This window comes from Adiantum capillus-veneris, chromosome 4 (genome assembly GCF_014529385.1).
Source record: "Adiantum capillus-veneris isolate H3 chromosome 4, ASM1452938v2, whole genome shotgun sequence".
Lineage (NCBI taxonomy): Eukaryota > Viridiplantae > Streptophyta > Polypodiopsida > Polypodiales > Pteridaceae > Adiantum > Adiantum capillus-veneris.
The window spans coordinates 59353782-59370571 of NC_140934.1; the positions used below are offsets into that span (position 1 = coordinate 59353782).

At 43.9% G+C, this 16790-nt stretch overlaps 2 protein-coding genes across 4 annotated transcripts in view; both read left to right on the forward strand.

Annotated features, from left to right (window-relative positions):
• LOC147459250 (serine/threonine protein kinase HRR25-like) overlaps positions 1-15988 on the forward strand; it is a 100686-nt gene extending 84698 nt beyond the window's left edge. For all 3 annotated transcript variants that reach the window (XM_086510541.1, XM_086510542.1, XM_086510540.1), the window contains 8 exons: positions 13786-13847; positions 13942-14005; positions 14086-14170; positions 14252-14378; positions 14472-14554; positions 14640-14721; positions 14814-14947; positions 15160-15988. In XM_086510541.1, the coding sequence (XP_086366667.1) occupies positions 13786-13847; positions 13942-14005; positions 14086-14170; positions 14252-14378; positions 14472-14554; positions 14640-14721; positions 14814-14947; positions 15160-15459 (937 nt within the window). In that variant the 3' untranslated portion in view covers positions 15460-15988. The remainder of the gene's footprint in view (positions 1-13785; positions 13848-13941; positions 14006-14085; positions 14171-14251; positions 14379-14471; positions 14555-14639; positions 14722-14813; positions 14948-15159) is intronic.
• On the forward strand, positions 1875-11575 carry LOC147459251 (uncharacterized). The gene is given in 5 exon segments (XM_086510543.1): positions 1875-8926; positions 8929-9540; positions 9645-10216; positions 10351-10976; positions 11097-11575. Coding segments are annotated over 4 exon segments (1878 nt in total). The 5' UTR covers positions 1875-8638; the 3' UTR covers positions 10757-10976; positions 11097-11575.
• Positions 15989-16790: the final 802 nt, after the last annotated feature.

Here is a 16790-nt window from a genome sequence, read left to right on the forward strand (position 1 = left end):
GTTTGAGCGAGAGGCCTCTAGTGGCTTATCATTAGCTTTATCTTTGACGTGGACCAAACACTAAAATATGTAGATACAACGAGGAAAAATTTGTCCTTGAATTTCACATCTAAGTGAATCACTGTTATTTGTAATAAGGAATGATATGGGGATCTTTGGCTCAAAGAAATGCATCATATTTGTGAAACCATGGTATGCATAGCAAGGCATCCCATCGTGCTAATTTTGTATGTGAAAGTCCAGTGGTCTTACAAACCCTTGAGCACGTATGTGAAGAGAACCCACGAATGGAGAAGTGGGCCAAGAAATGCTTTGTGTATATGATTGTGCTTCCTTCTAGATACTCATCTACCCCAAATTTCTCTGCATTTATGCAATAAAAAGGTTATGCATGGTGTCACAAACTGATGACGTGGCATGACCACCCGAGAAAGACCGATGACATACAATATGAATGCTGATGTGGACAGACTGTACGGATTTTCCGTGATCTGTGCTGACTGCTGTCGTGGCTGTTGTACGGATTTTCACATTATGCGTTGATAGTTGATGGCATGGCAGGCTATACGGAATTCCATAATTTGCACTGGCTGCTTTTTTGACAGTTTTTGGGACTATATGCTTTTGGAACAAGTTTCTTTTGAGTTTTTTTGCTTTCGGGGCATCCCTTGTAAGAATAAATAGACCCTTGGGGCCTCACTCTGCAGAGCATCTGGACGCAGAGGAGAGATCCCACGGGTGGTGTACTTTGCTCAAGCATTAATATAAAAAGAAATACTGAAAGGGGTGCTAGATTTTGGGGTCAATACTTTGGGCACGAAACTACGTCGGGCCGTGTCGACTGAAATTGAAATGTGATTAAAGTGTGAAGTATTTTTAAGTGATTCTCTCGTGTCATGTCAGATTCACGACTTAGGGTGCCCAAGTCTGTGACAGTGGTATATCAGAGTATCAGGTGTGTGCTTTTCTCAAAGCATACCGGTTCTATCAAAGAGCAGATAGAGCACTTTGGCACTTTGAAAATTGTTATTGAAGAATCTGTGTGTCCTGACCCCGGATTTATTAGCGACTCCCACCCTTACTTCATCGTGCATTGGGCGCGCTCCCGTCTTCATCGCTCTGTCTTACAGGGCATAAGCTATCAAAAACCCAAGATTACACATGGGTTTTCACGGAGAATCTGACAAAGATAACATCTCTCAGTGGGCAGGCAAAGAAAAGTTGAAATCCGACACGGGAATTGAAGAGCAAAATGAAGAATATGACAAATTTTCGGCAAGGAAGTTTGCCAGAAGATCTATAAAAATCTCTTCAACGGTTTAGAATTTGGATATGCGACAAAAGGCAAAGTTGATCCTCTCAACAAGCTCTATGCACTGACACGAACAAATCTTATATCCAAAAAACTTTGGAAATTAGGGTTTTTGCAAAAAATTTGGAATTAATGTTTTGGAAGCTCTTGTTATCTGTGTGCAGATAACTACTAGGGACGAGGAACATGCATATGAAAGCATTTGGAAGCATGGAGCCGGACATCGACTCTTTTGCAATGAGGTGAAACATTTACTTGAGATTTTACCTGTCCTGTAGATGCAATCGAGGATGACATGGCAAGGAATTTACATCTGAAAGCAATCGAGAGCAACGACAACTCAGGAGTGAATATGTCGATTCAAGATAAAAATGATGACTTTTGTTTTGAAATTTGAATGATGATGCATGAGGAATGATTCTAGTGCATCAAGGTTCTCATATGAATGAGATGACTGGATATTGTGGTTAGCGCATCAAGAGTTTCTGCGGGATGAGATGGCTACACAGGGATCTAGGTGCATCAAGACTTCAGGATGGATGAGATGACTAGATGATTGAAACACTGTGTTCAGTCTGAACTAAGTGTGTAAATGAAGAACTTTGAATTATGAATTTTCGAAGATGATTCTGATTTTTGTATGAAATTAATGTTTTTTGAAAAAACTTGCTATTTATGTGCAGATAACACGTGAAATGGATGACGACAACGAATTGGGAGCAATGACAACTCAAAAATGAACTTGATAACGATAAGAATCACGAATTTTGAATCATGATGAATGATTGAATGGAATTGTCGTGAGCACATCAAGAGTTCCTGAGGGATGAGATGGCCACACAACTAGAATTGAATGATTGAAACACTTTGTTCAGTATGAACTCAATGTTTGATGGATAATGATTACTCACACATGACTGCGTCTGAGTGCAGATGGAATGATTGACGAAATGAGTGCAGCATTTCGGTCTTGAGAAGTCTATGGACATGATCGCAATGTAGGATTAATCAGTCCGACATCAGTGAGGTCCGATGCAGATTTAGATGCGATTGCTAAATACGTTGCCAGGAATCATGGTCCTAGATTAGAATGGATTCTATGTGATATGATATGAATGTGATGTAAGTGTCCTCTTTGTACAAGTGCTGGATTTGTGTCGTCTAGTGCATCGGTACTTAGAGTCAGTGCCTACTAGACTAGTTTATGGCTTATGTCTGATTCTGCACGCGTAATTGAGGGCATGACCACCCGAGCAGGACTGATGAAAGACAGTACGGATGCTGACGTGAACAGGCTGTACGGATTGTCCGCGATCTGTGCTGACTGCTAACTTGGCTGTCGTACGGATTTTTCGTGTTATATGCTGATAGTTGATGGCGTGGCAGGTTGTATGGAATTCCGTAATTTGCGTTGGCAGTTTCTGGGACCATATGCTTTTGGAACAAGTTGCTTTTGAGTTCAAGTGCTTTTGGGGCATTCCTTGTAAGAATAAATAGACCCTTGGGGCCTCACTCTGTATAGCGTCTGAACGCAGAGTTTGAGAGCAGAGGTCCCGCGGGTGTTGTACTTTGTTCAAGCAGTAATAAAAAAAGAAATACCGAAATGGGCGCCAGATTTTGGGGCCAATATTTCTGGGCACGGAACTATGCCGGGCCGTGTCGACTCAAATTGAAATGTGATTAAAGAGTGAAGTATTTTTAAGTGATTCTCTCGTGTGTTGTGTCAGATTCCCGACTTGGGGTGCCCAAGTCTGTGACACATGGTTCCAAGATCAAATACATTGAGTGCTTCTTGATCTTGTACAACAGTCCATGTACTGTTCGTGTTTTGCAGTGAAAATGCCGCTGCGGGATTGCGCGCTGATTTGGATTTTTAGAGTGCTTGTCATCTGCTACTCCATTAGTGCAACAACATCAGCAGCTTGTCACGCTAAGTTTGAGTCTATGCTAGAGAGTGATGATGCTACTAAGCATCCTGTGGGCCTTGTTGATGAGGACACTATCCATGAGGAATGGCATGATTGCGTTTATGGTGATATAAGTAGCCATGCCTTCATTGATAAAAGAATTTGGCAGTTCTTGAGAAAATGGACAGTTTTGAAGATTTGTTTTTCGTGCCTCAGTTACTTCAAAAGCCATATGTAGGTGATGACTTGCCTCTCAAGCATAGTATGCTTGAATTAAATCCATGCTTTATGGGTAGAATAAAACATGATTTGGTTATGCATGAGGATATAGGGAAGGTTGAGGAAAAATAAAATGCCATGTTGGAGGAGTGGTTATGTGCATGATATGGTAATGGATGAGTTTTTGTGTAACGTTGACGGGATTTTTTTAACCTTAGAAGGGTATTGTACGACAAATGGATCATCTGACTTCCCTTGATGAGGTTTAGAGGTGGAGCATGTGGTGCCAGACCCTTAGCCAACAATGACACCAGTTTGAGGAGGTTTTGTTGGAGTGTGGACCCTTCCTTTCTCCGTGTTCTCTCCTTTCCTCGGTGGTAGTGTGGCCCTACAGATTTGGTCACTTCTTTACAACTTCTTGTGAGCTTGTCAGTACCAGTTTCGGGATAAGTCTACAACCTTCTATGGGCAGTTTCTTGATGATCGACAACAGATTTGTCGAGATCCTTTGGATGACAGGTTTGCAGGTAGTGTCGACAGTTGGTGGGGACATATAGTTCCTACTTCCGTAGTCAACAACATTCGGATGCTTCTTCCATACATCCCTTTGGAGAGCTCCAACCTTGGGGGCAACCCTTCTTCAGGTGTGTAGATTTGGCCACGGCTAGCTAGTATAGCAGGTTCTTCCCTTGCAGTATTTTGCTCAGTTTTCTGGCATGTTACAAATCAGCCCGAGTGTTCCTCACGGGCTTGTTCCCCGAGCGGGTTCCTTTACTCTTACTTTGAGTATTGGAGTCATGTTGTCTATTCGATATTGATTGCACAACTTAGTTGTGGATATATTCTCTTCAACACAAGTACAAAGGACAGTTTTTGATGAAGATGTTAAGGAAGCAAGTTACAATAGTGGGAGTATATGTGCTCTTTTGATTCTGTATGCAGTTTGGCATATTGTATTGGATTGTACCTACAGGTTTGATCTTGGCAGATGCAGAGAAGTGGTGGACATTTGGTGTGATCTCATGGAGTTTGCTTGAGTAGCTAGGTTCTCTTTTGGACCTCGACTGCTTCTTTGGTAAACATGATCCTTAGGTGATGACCTTTTAGGTCTTCCTATTCTTAGCAATCTGAGTTTACTGATGGTGTGATTCTCTTTGAGTCTCGAGTTTCATAAGATTCAGGTTTTGCTATTCAGTTACAGAGGAAGCAGTTTGACTCCATGTTATCTGAGATTTCTTTCTGGTGGTACTCATTTCTTTTCCCAGGATTGAGCAAGAGGGGGACTTCCTATCTTTTGGGGAGTTCTCAGCTTTACCTATGGAGCTTTTGGGTTGAGTCAATTGTTACCTTAGAGCGCACTTTTGAGGATATTTATCTTTCAGAGGGGGCTTCCAGGTTATTATCTTCAGTCGCCTTCCAGTGCCCCATTCATCGAAATACCATGCACGGTGTATTCTAGTGCTTGGTTTCCTTACCCATTTCTTGCGGATTTGGATGGTGTGCTTGAGCCCATAGTGCAATTATTATCTTGGCGGATGTTTTTCTTAGCCATTCAGTGATTGCCTCGTCTTTCGGATTTGTGGTGTGACCGTTTCTCTTTCGGGTGCATTTGCCAAGCAATACTTATGCCTCGTCTTCCAGATTGATCCTTGGAGACTGTACCATTCAAGACACACCTACTTCCCTTATCCTTAGATTGGTATGTTATTTTGTACAGGTGGATAGTAGTCCTTCTTGGACTAGGAATCAGTTACAGTTAGCCTGCATTCTTCAAAGAGGGGAGATAGTCTTCTTGGTTCTCCCAAATTTGGTTCCAGGTTGCACAAGCATATTATTTTCCTTTTGGGTTCACCTACCACGGGTGACCCAGTTACACAGGCAGAGACTGTTGGAGAGTTATGACAGTTATCCATTGTTTGGGTGTTCTCCCTTCAGAGGGGGATGTGGAGCCAGCTTGGGAGTCAATTTTCGCGGACTACTTCCTTACAGTCCTTGTGGTTCCATGTGCAGCGGACATGATTGATAGTCTATTTGGTGGCTTTGTACAACACCTTGTTCTTCTCTTGCAAAGCTTGGGAGCAAGATCTTCTCTTGATCTTGCTATGTTAGCTACAGTCTCAGTATTGATGTGTGTTCCTTTCTGCTGGATGTTTGTTCCGATTAACTTTGAGAGTGGGGTGATACTCCCTCGGGAAGATTAATAGTAGTTTTTACTCTCAGTTTTGATGAAGCTCCTAGAAATACAATTTGCAGTTCATCATTGTCTATGTTGGTTGGTGCAGTTCTTTGGTTCTTCGTCATTGGACATATAATTACATAGCAGCCTCGCTTGTCCCTTTCCTTGGACTTCTTGTAGCAGTTTGGAGATTTTGGCATGTGGTATATGACCTGAGGTGTAGGTTTTTGACTCTTTCCTCGAAGGTGGACACTTTAGAGGTGGAAATGATCCCGATACCAGTATTTTATGCCTTTACCCTCAGTTTTGATGCATTCTCTTAGAGTGGTCAACAACAATACCTTTCTGCAGATGTTGGTTGTGCGACTTGTGAGTCGCTTGGCTTGAGGAGATTCTTGTTAGAGCTGGATTTACTTTTAGTAGACAACATAATACTTCCTGGATGTCTTTAAGGGGTTGTGGTTGGATGATACTATGGCACCTTGTATTGTTTGAGCTCACAGTTTTGTAGCAGATATCGTCGTCCACGAAACCCTCTCTTTATAGTTGCATATTGCTCACTCCAACTTTCTGGTCCGACTTCCTTTCCAGGAGCTGAGAGGGGGTGTTAAAGAGTTTAGGCATCTCTCTTGGTTCATCCAGCCGGTCCCAGTTTCTCCCAGGGACAGGTGGTAGGGACTTGGGGTTGTTTTGTGGCTCTGCCTGGCCAGTGTGAGGTAGGTTTCTCATGTCGGGTTGGGTCTAGCCATTTTTAGCCTTGGGTTTTGGTTGTGTTCCATGGCCATTAAGCTCTTGCAGGGTAGGAGTACTTTTCCCATCCCTGCCGATATATTTCCCTGGGCATCTACTGCCTTTCCACCATATTTTCCCTGTTTTTTCCATTTATTACCTGGTTGTGAGGGCTGGCTGGCTGACCTGGTCCTTGTGGGGCATATAGGTGAGGGCAGGAGTAAAAGAGGAGGCAGTGTGTGTGCATGCTTTGGGGAACACAGGGCGCCCCTAGGGGATGTGCAGTGGGCAAAGGGGGCAGGTAGCCCTAGCGTTTTTCCCTTGCAGCTCACCGTTTTTCTCTCCCAGCCAGAGGGCAACACTCAGCCCTAGCGTTTTTGGTGGGCAACAATAGCAGAGCTTGGAGAGCATCTCTACGGTGCAATACCATCTTAGGGAAGCCTATCAGTGTCCCTTGCGATCATGCAATGGCAGGTTTCCTCGACCAAGATCTAGATCCACATCTAGATCTAGCCAAGAGGAGATGCACCAGATCTATGCTCTCGGAGCATGTAGGAGGTGATGCCCATGTTGAGATGTGTCAATGGTCTTGTGTGCAAGAGCAGTTGGCAGTGTCAGTGGCAGTTGCAGTTGTGTGCACCTCGGGTCTATCCATTGGGCATGGCAGTTCTATGCCGGACCACCCTTGGTCACTTGTATGAGCAGATTGTTATCAGCATGGAGAGCCTTTCCGAGATCTCTCTCTCTCTCTCTCTCTCTCTCTCTCTCTCTCTCTCTCTCTCTCTCTCTGATGTCCTCTCACTTTCAGTGATCTCTTTTCCCATAGGTGTGCCTTGTTCATGTGCTTGGCTTTGTAGGTGTTCTAGATCAAAGTCGAGGTACCCACCAGATCACAAGCTAGTTCTTGTCTTCATTGCATCTTCCGCTGCCACCTTTAACAATGCAGTGGAGTTCAATTGCGACACAACCGCATGCTCCAAGGACTTGGCAAGCTTTCAAGACTATTTTTGCACGAAGTTATATGACCTCCCTGTTTGAAGTCTAAATTTTATCAGAATGGGGCAACTTGAAAATGCTTGCTACGAAGACCATGTTGTCCACCTTCCAGTGTCTTTCTTTAAGTTGATTTCCTTGGAGGACCAATGCGAGCGTTATACCATTGGATTGCCATCATCTTTACAGGAATACTGTTTGTCTAAACAAGTATTGACAATATGAGAGCTTATGGACCATGCCACAGTCGGCTACAAGCTCATGAAAGGGAAGCCAGAGTTCATCACAGAAGAAACTCCCAACAAATAATCAGAACTCTCTGCAACAACGAACGAATCCGCAGGAATCTCGTGAAAGTCAATCTCAAAGGCCTCGTTTGACAGAGCGTCAACGAGAAACTCTCTTACAAGAAAGCCGCTACATTGAATGCTTTCAGACAAGGCCTACTTTCAGTTCATGTCCTCAAAGAGCTTAGACATCCTCAGAGCAACCTCAGCTCTGACAGCAGATAGACCCGCACGACTACCTCCTGCTAAGGGAGCTCGACCTATCATTGGACTTGTGCCGTATATTTAAGGCATTAACCTTGAAGTTCAAATGAATTGTGCCGAGCTTATGGCAAAATCAATGGCTTGAAAGCCTCGATCTTCTTTGATTCAGGAGCTATAGAGAATTTCATCCATCCCGACTTGCTCAAGCAGATGGATCTTGATCAGGGTAGTTTTCGTACGTCGAACGGAACCTCTCGTTCCGTCCGGCCGGACCCGTCCCGTCCCGTGCGTTCCGTTCGTTCCGTCCGGTGACTTTTTTCGGCAGTTTATGACCGTTGGCAGCTTTTTGACCGTTTTGCAACGTCCAGTTTGTAGGCCTTTTGGAGCCGTTTGCGGGCAGTTTTGAAGCCAAATGCAAGCCCATGGTCCATGGGCCATTGCCATGCTTATTGCCCAAGGGCCAATGCCCATTGCTCAAGAGTCAAGCCTCACATGCTCTTCCTCTCCTATTTAAGCAACCCTTCCCCTTTGTTATCCAGCACAACCTACAACTACAAGCTACAAGCTTTAGCCCTAAGCCTCTCAATGCTCTACCCTCTCATCTCCATGTGCTTCCATTGAAACTCTCAAGCTCTCGAGTCTCCATTGGGTCTACCATCTCTCTCCTTCAAGCTCCCTTGGGTGACGGGTCTCTCCTTCAAGCTTCCTTGGGTCTCTCTCTCTCTCTCTCTCTCTCTCTCTCTCTCTCTCTCTCTCTAATCTATTGATACATCATACATCATACTAGTAGCTACTAGCTACATACTACATAATGCCGCCTCCTTTTCATGAAGCCTTTGAGAAGCATTGCCGATATTTTGAGCGGGTGGGGGGCAAGCAAAACTCTTGCAAGTGGTGGTGTAAATATTGCCCAAAAGCTATGACCTCTTCCGTCACCCGTCTCCTCATCCACTTGACAAAGATGGGAGGACAAGCGGGGCCATGTCCTAATATCCCCGAAGATATCCTTGCGGAATGCAAGAGAAAGTATCTTCCATTGAAGACACGCAAGGGTAGAGTCACCTCGGATGAGTTCGTGTCGCCGGATGTTGATAGCTCCGATTATAGGAGGAAGAGGCCTCTCCAACTATGTCCATGGCTACCGGTGCCACCGCGGCCTCATGTGATGGTAGTGCCTCCTCCAAGAAGTCCAAGAAGTCCAAGGGGTCTTCAAGTGATGGTGGCCGGTCTCCGAAGATGGCAAAGCAAACTTCTCTTGCGAAATCGGTGGGTGGATGCTCCGGCCCCTTGTCTTTCCTCAAGGAGAGACAAAGAATCGCGGAAATAGAGATTGCCCGCACGGTGATTGAATGCAATCTCTCCTTCAACATTCTTCGGTTGGAGCGATGGAAGAGGATGATCATAGCAATTGCGGCGGTTGGTCCATGCGAAGGGTGGACGGGTGTGTCATACCATGACATGAGAACAAAGAAGCTTGATGAAGAGAGGGCAAGGATTGACAAGTCACTTGAGCCCGTACGTGCGGGTTGGGCAAAGTATGGATGCTCTATCCTCTCCGATGGATGGAGCGACCGCAAGAAAAGGGGCATCATCAACATTCTTGTTTCTTGTCCTCTTGGTACGTACTTCTTACGGGCGGTGGATGCGGGTTCGAGAGGGAAGAAAGTGACCGGGGCATTCATTTGGAAGCACATCCGCCAAGCCATTCTTGAGGTAAAACCGAAAATCGAGCCTTTATGTCTTGAGCAATTGCCAATGAGTCCTATGTTTTAATTTTTAAGTTTTAACTCTTCTTGTCACAAATGCCTCTTGTGTAGGTTGGTGCGGAGCATGTCGTGCAAGTGATTACCGACAATGCTTCAAATTGCAAGGCAATGAGTAAGAGGCTAGAGAAGGAATTTCCATCCATAGTATGGACTCCATTTGCCTCTCATTGCCTTGACCTTCTCTTTGAAGACATAGGGGAGCTAGGTTGGGTGAAAGATATCCTCAACCAAGCACTCTCCATCATCAATTTCATCAATGGCAAAGTGAGGGTGCTTGCCATTTACCGCACCTACTCCGACCTTGAGTTGAAGAAGCCATCGGCCACTCGCTTTGCCGCCATGTGGCTACTTCTAGAGCGGCTCTATGATGTGCAAAACAAAATACAAAAGACCATGGTCTCCGATGAGTTTAAGGAGTGGATGAATGGAGAGTCCGCCGCTTCCCAACAAGATGCAAAAGCCATCCAACGGCTTTGCTTGCAGGAGGAGTTTTGGCAAGAAATTAAGGGTCTTGTCGTTGCGATCTTGCCCTTGTACAAGGCTCTCCGCATGACCGACATGGAAGGGGCAACTATTGGGCTTCTATGGCACTTCATGGAGGAAGCTTACAAGGAGATTGAGAAGTCTACAATCCTAGATGGGGCTCCGATGGAACACGGTATAACTACATATTTATTATTACATAATATATTCTCTATATATCTAAATTCTACATACTTGTTTCTCTACTTAGTACATTTCCTCTCTCTTCTTGTAGTGATTACCTCGAGGACTCTCCCAAGAGAGACGACATTCTCCTCCTAATCACAAAGCGGTGGGATTGGATGAAGAGACCTATCCATTACTTTGTGGCTCTCTTGCATCCGGCTTACAAGAAGCCCGAACTCTTTGCAAATCAAGAGCTTATTGAGGAGCGCAACAATTACCTCTTTAAGGTGCTAAAAGAAGAGGACATTGGAGCATTTCTCCAAGAGGTAATCAACTATAGCGACCAACGAGGCACCGCATTTACTTCCAACTTGTGTTGGAAGCGGCAATCCTTGGTGAAGCCTTTATTTTGGTGGGAGAGCTTTGGCTATCAATCGCCTACTCTCAAACGACTTGCTTTGAGGGTTCTTGGCCAAGTAAGCGACAAGCCTCAAACTTTTACATTTTGTGCTTAATCTCTTCAAAGTTCAACTATAGTCTCTTATAGCTTATGCCTCTCTTGATGTGTTTTAGGATTGCTCATCGGGAGCATGTAAGCGTAATTGGTCCGCATACTCCCTCATCCACACCAAAATCCGAAACAAGCTCTCAACGAAGCAATTAGAGCGACTTATCTATTGTCGCTCCAATTTACGCATGTTGCGCTCTATGCATGAGATGCCTATGGCTCGACAGGTATAAATTATAAATTATAATCACGACTCACTCCATTTTCTATACTCTAGAGTCTAGTCTTTAATTAGTTTGAATATACTAATTATGTTTTCATTGTCCAATGTTGTAAATGTCAAATAGGTCAACGTGGATGAGCTCACACTTACGATTGACACTCTAAAGAGTGTCAATAAAGAGCAAGACCCTGAGGAGCAAATGATTTTTCGTGAGCTCTACTTGGAGCTTGAGGAGATTGATCGCCGGGTTTCTCGCACACGATTACGCAAGAAGGTCGTCATCCATGGAGTTACATCGGCTACAAGAGGCAGAGGTGCCAAGGCTACAAGAGGTAGAGGCAAAACATCAACAACACCCACGGAGGCTCCTAGGACCTATGTGCGGCGAGGCTCCGGAAGCGGCTATTGTGACTAGTGACTTTACTATTTAGTCTCTCTATTATGGTGTGCCACTTTTTGAGTACTTTGTAGCCCTTGCCACTTGGTCCCCCCACTTTTTTGTATCCCTTGCCACTTTTTGAGTACTTTGTAGCCCTTGCCACTTGGTCTCTACTTATCAAATTTCAATGATCATTTTGGTTTATGTAATGCTCATTCTCTTTAGTCTTTGAGTCTTGACTCTTTACATTGTAGTATTGTAACTACTAACTTGTAATCTATACAAATGTCAAGTTTCTATAAGTAAGTATTAAGGCCTAAGCCTTAGGCCCTTAGACTTGAGAATTATTTGTTTTTTTAAATTTGAACGTACATAACGTCATCGTACATCATAAATTTTTTTAGTTCGTTTAGTACCGCACATCATCGTATGCGTACAAAATGTACGGGACCGTACGAGACTACTATGATCTTGATTATGATTCCCAAGGACGAGAAATTGAAGCCGAGTTAGCCACTCGGAAAACTCAGAATTTGGTACCTCTCATTGGTGCTCTTCCAATAACCATCCAAGGATGTACCATGGAAAATCAGATTTTCGTATCATGAAGTTGGGCATATGCGACGTTCTCTTGGGTATGCCTTGGCACGACAAGAATGATGCAACACTCCACATTCGGAACCGTACGACTACCTTGATGCAGAAGGACAAGCCAGTCGTCCTCAAAGTTTGGCTATCCATACAAAACCCCGAATGAATAAAATTTGTTTTAAACCTGTCTTGGTGCCGAGTTGACAATTGTTTGACTACGGTTTTATTACTGGTTTCAATGATTTGGGGTTATCTCTCGTGTGGAGTATTGAAGAATTGAAGAATTGTTGTTTGATAATGCTTGAACTTTGAAACAACGCAAACTGGGTGTTTGGGGAGCGTTTCGTTGTATGTTGGAAAACCTTGGAATGACGCAGATAGGGTGTTTGGGGAGTGTTTCATTGTATGGAAAACCTTTGAAGGATGTAGACCGGGTGTCTTGGAGCTTGAAACCTCCAAGCAACTCAAGCTGCAGTCTGGGGAGCGTTTGGTTGTATCAGTCCTCTGAGCTCATGGCCCAACCTTTTTTGGTTATTTGCGGGGGGAGTGACGAGGTAGTCGTTGAGTAGCTTCATGCCTAAGATTGTCTGTTTGGGAGGAGTGCTCAACAGCGCTGTTCGTTGTGTCTTGTAACATGTATATGTGAGCATTTGTGGTGCATTGTGATGTGTCAACACTAAATATTCCTAATTGGGTGAGATTGCTTGGGTATGCAATTTAGTGCATAAAGACACCCGTTAAAGATCAACGTGGTCTGGGTGTGATAGCTAATTTTGCTATGCCGGAATATCAAGAGCCCTGATTTGGAATGAGAAAACTGATTGTCCCTTGAACGACCCTCATATATATATATATTTTGAGCTAACTTGAGTTTTTTGTAGATATACTATTATCGCGGACGATTACTCTCTTTCAAGAAGGGAGTGTGCAAGTCACTGAAGATCCTAGCCTTTCTACAGATGTCCTAAACCCTAGAAGAAGCAGCAGAAGACGAAGTTCTCACCAAATTATAGATCCTGGTTGAGTGGGCCACATATTAAAGTTTTTCCAACATATGGGACCATGTCCGATCGGGCCCAAGTCACTGGCTGATGATGTGGCAGTTGTATGGAATTGCTGAAAATATGCTGGCTGCTTTTGGAAGACCAGATGCTTTTAGATTGTATGCTTTTCATGTTCTGCTTTTGGATGGGCCTAGGGCCTTAAACGACAAGGGTGGGCTCTCTTCTCTGGCATCCTTGCGGGAGCAGGTCTAGAGCAGAGCCACCTCCTGTGTATTGAGTTGAAGCAATAAAAGAAATACTGAAGGGGGTGCCATCATTTGGGGTGTGCTCACTTGGGGTGGAACTCCGCCACTCCGCATCTCGTGTGTCGCGCATCTCTTTCAGTTCGGTTGTTGTTGAAGTGGTTAAAAGTTTGTCTCGTCTGTTCTTTTCCATTGGCACGCGGTGCCCTTCCGTTACACGTGCACTCTCTACGTGTAATCTTTTCAGGCAGCCCTCTTCTTGTGCCAATTTTGCACATTGTGGTGTTTGAAATTGATTTTGATCATCATCAGAGCTCGTATGCAGTATTCTTTGGAAGAAACTAGTCCCATGGACCCATTTTGTTGCTCAAACTTTTTTTTATGTCCATAAAAACTAGGTATGTGTTACAGGTGTATAATGCAGGTGTCTGTGTTCTGAACTTTTTTTGGCTTAAAGCTTCAAGTCGAAGCCCGACATTTTTTCAAGGTTCTACAAGATTTGTCCTGAAGAGGGCGAACAAAACTTAAATGCCTTTTCATCTAGCATCCTTCCAGCGTTTCCTACTTATAATGAAAATTCTCATTTATCCTGATCAGGGACAACAAGAACCTTACAGGTACTGCTCGATATGCTAGTGTCAACACACATCTTGGCATAGGTGAGGTTTCATCTTTTTTTTTGGGAGGGGAGATTGTGCTTTCCTGCTAGGTGTAATTACTGACTCTGCATTCTTGTGTTAAATGTTGTGATAGAGCAAAGCCGCAGAGATGACCTTGAGTCACTTGGTTACGTCCTCATGTACTTTCTGAAGGGGAGGTATGCTTCTGACTCTTCCAGTATCTATTAAGCTTGCTGCTTTTGGTGTGGTAATAAACTTGTTTTTCCTCTTGAGCCAGCCTGCCTTGGCAAGGGCTGAAGGCTAATACAAAGAAGCAAAAGTACGAGAGGATCTGTGAGAAGAAGACGTCAACATCAATTGAGGTGACATATTGATTTAGGTTAAGACTTTTTTCACGTGGGCTTTAGACAAATCATTGACCTAAGTTTGACGTATTTTTGTAGTCATTATGCAAGTCCTATCCTACAGAATTCTCATCCTACTTCCATTATTGCCGATCTTTGCGGTTTGATGACAAGCCGGATTATGCATATTTGAAAAGAATCTTTCGTGATCTCTTTATTAGAGAAGGTTGATAGTACTTCCAAAGTTTTTGTCGGTCTGTCCAGACTTTCATGTTAATGTGCTGGCAAAAGGGGTAATTGAGTGTTGATGTATTTGCAGGTTTCCAGTTTGACTACGTATTCGACTGGACTATCTTGAAGTACCAACAAACGCAAATAGCGGGTGGTCCATTTACTTTAGGGGTACAGATTTTGTCAACTTACAAGGTCATAGATTTGGACCTCGGTTTTCCTGCAGCAGCTCTAGCCTTGTTTCCTTCTTGTGTAGGGTGGAGCAACAGCAGGCCCTAGTAATGTTGCACCGATTGCCGCTGCCTTTGCCAACACAGCTGGTGTTGAGAGGCCCCCAGGTTTACCTTCAAACTCTTCTGGAAGTCGGAAATGGATTGAATAACAGCTGCACTCAGTTAGCTCTTGTTTCATGTTTTCATGAAAAGAACAGAGGTGAGAGAGTCTCGAGAATCTCTTTGGAACACTGGAAGCAGGAGAAACTCTGCAGCAAATATTGGAGCTGGTACAAGCGACGCTTTTAAGCAAAAGATTTCAGGCGTGGATGATGCGGAGGTGCCCAAAGAGGTCTGCTATGCACATTTTTTTGTAAAGCAAGAGTGCTTGGTATAAGCTGCAAGTGGCATCAGACTCTGTTGTGATAAGCTTGTCCAGAGATCTTTGCGGTTCGATGACACATATTGATAACCACATGCAAAACTCTGTTATAAAACAACTTTAAACCCTAATTTGCATGTCATCGGACTTTGTTGTGATACCAGCATTATTGACTCTCATAGGTAGGGGAGCCATCAAGGGCACGCGCTACAATCTTTCCCCGGTCTGGAAGTACGTCTCGGAAGCCAGCTGTATCAGGCATCCAACTGCCAACATCTGGTGATACGGCGGAGCCGTCTCGTATGTCAGCAACTAGGTTGATGCCAACAAGTTTGAGGACACCATCGGCACAAAGGTCTACTGTCAGCTCATCGGATCCAAAGAGACCGTCTGTAGCCAAGAATGCATCAAGTTCAAAGCAATACGACCCTCTTGTAAAGGGAATAGACTCCTTGTCTTTTGAGAAGGACAACAAGCACTGAGTGGAGATCCTTGGTACTGTTCGCGCCTTCGTCAGGTTTTATACAGGATTGTGTTGATCTCTTTGCAGGTGGCTTGGTATCATTATAAAGGAAGGGGCACTCTGCACAAACACAGTTGCATTGTTTGGGTGCAAAGGATTATCGTTGCACAGATTCTTGTTGGATTGAAAGAGGTAGTTTTGTTTGCCATCAATTGGGTGTGACCACCCCATGCTTGTAATGGCATAATTATCAAATTCGGGCTTAGCTGTACCTATGTAATACACTGTCATAAGCTATGGAGACATTATCTTTTGGGGCGGAAATTTCAGCTTATGTCTTACCAGAAGAGTCTAAATAGGATTTTCGCCGAACCTACTCTGAACATGCACCAACAAAGATGGAGTTTTCTGGAGCTTTAATAACATTTGTATCTTTAGTGTGTGTGGATTTGGGCGGGGGAGGGGGACATGGTGCATTGGTGTCGTCGCGTAGATGTATATACTCCTGCCAACATGGCCTGATGAAGAAAGCTTCTTAAAGAACGTTACTAGTCCTTTTTTTGATTTTCCAAACTGGATGCTTTGCAAATTGTATTGAAGCAATATGGATTTGATGTTTCACATATAGCGAGATAAAACGGGCTTTTGTTACAAGTCAATATTCAAGACTAGTGATATTTAAGCACCTGTTTTGTTGACATGTCAATCAAGAGAGACTTTTAACCTCTTAGAGCAAAGAATGCTCTCTTGTTCGACTATGTCTAAAACTTGGTAAAGCACTTTTTAAGGTGGGATTCGACAATCACCCTGCCATGCCTAAATATGGTTTCGTGTGAATGTTAGGTAATCAACTCTATGCAAACTTTGTTAAAATTCAGTATTGACAGGACAAGTGCTTATCCAATTATGAAAATGCACGTGAAGAATGGGTACAAATTTGTTTGCATTCTTCTCTTAATTTTGCATGATTTAGAACCTAAAGATATGATGGTAGCATTTGAAAAATTCTATCAGGTGAACCAAGTAACCAGCAGCAGTAGATGATGAAATAAGCAGCCATGGTTGGCAGCCGTGTTTGATCATGCTGGTCAGTGGTCAATTGGAGTTTCCATTGGGTAGACAATGAAGTGAGCGAGTGTTGGGCTGTAGGCTACATCAGATGGTGGAAAAGAGGGCAAGGAAGGCAGATGCAGATGGAGGGCATTGCACGGTGACGAGGCAAGACTAGGCAAGAAGAGGCCGCATAGAGGAAAAGTGATCACCTGGAGGATGCTTTGCACGAGGTTCACCGACGACATGCACTGCATGGCAGAGGTGACGACAATGACATTGTCACATCCATGCTTCTGA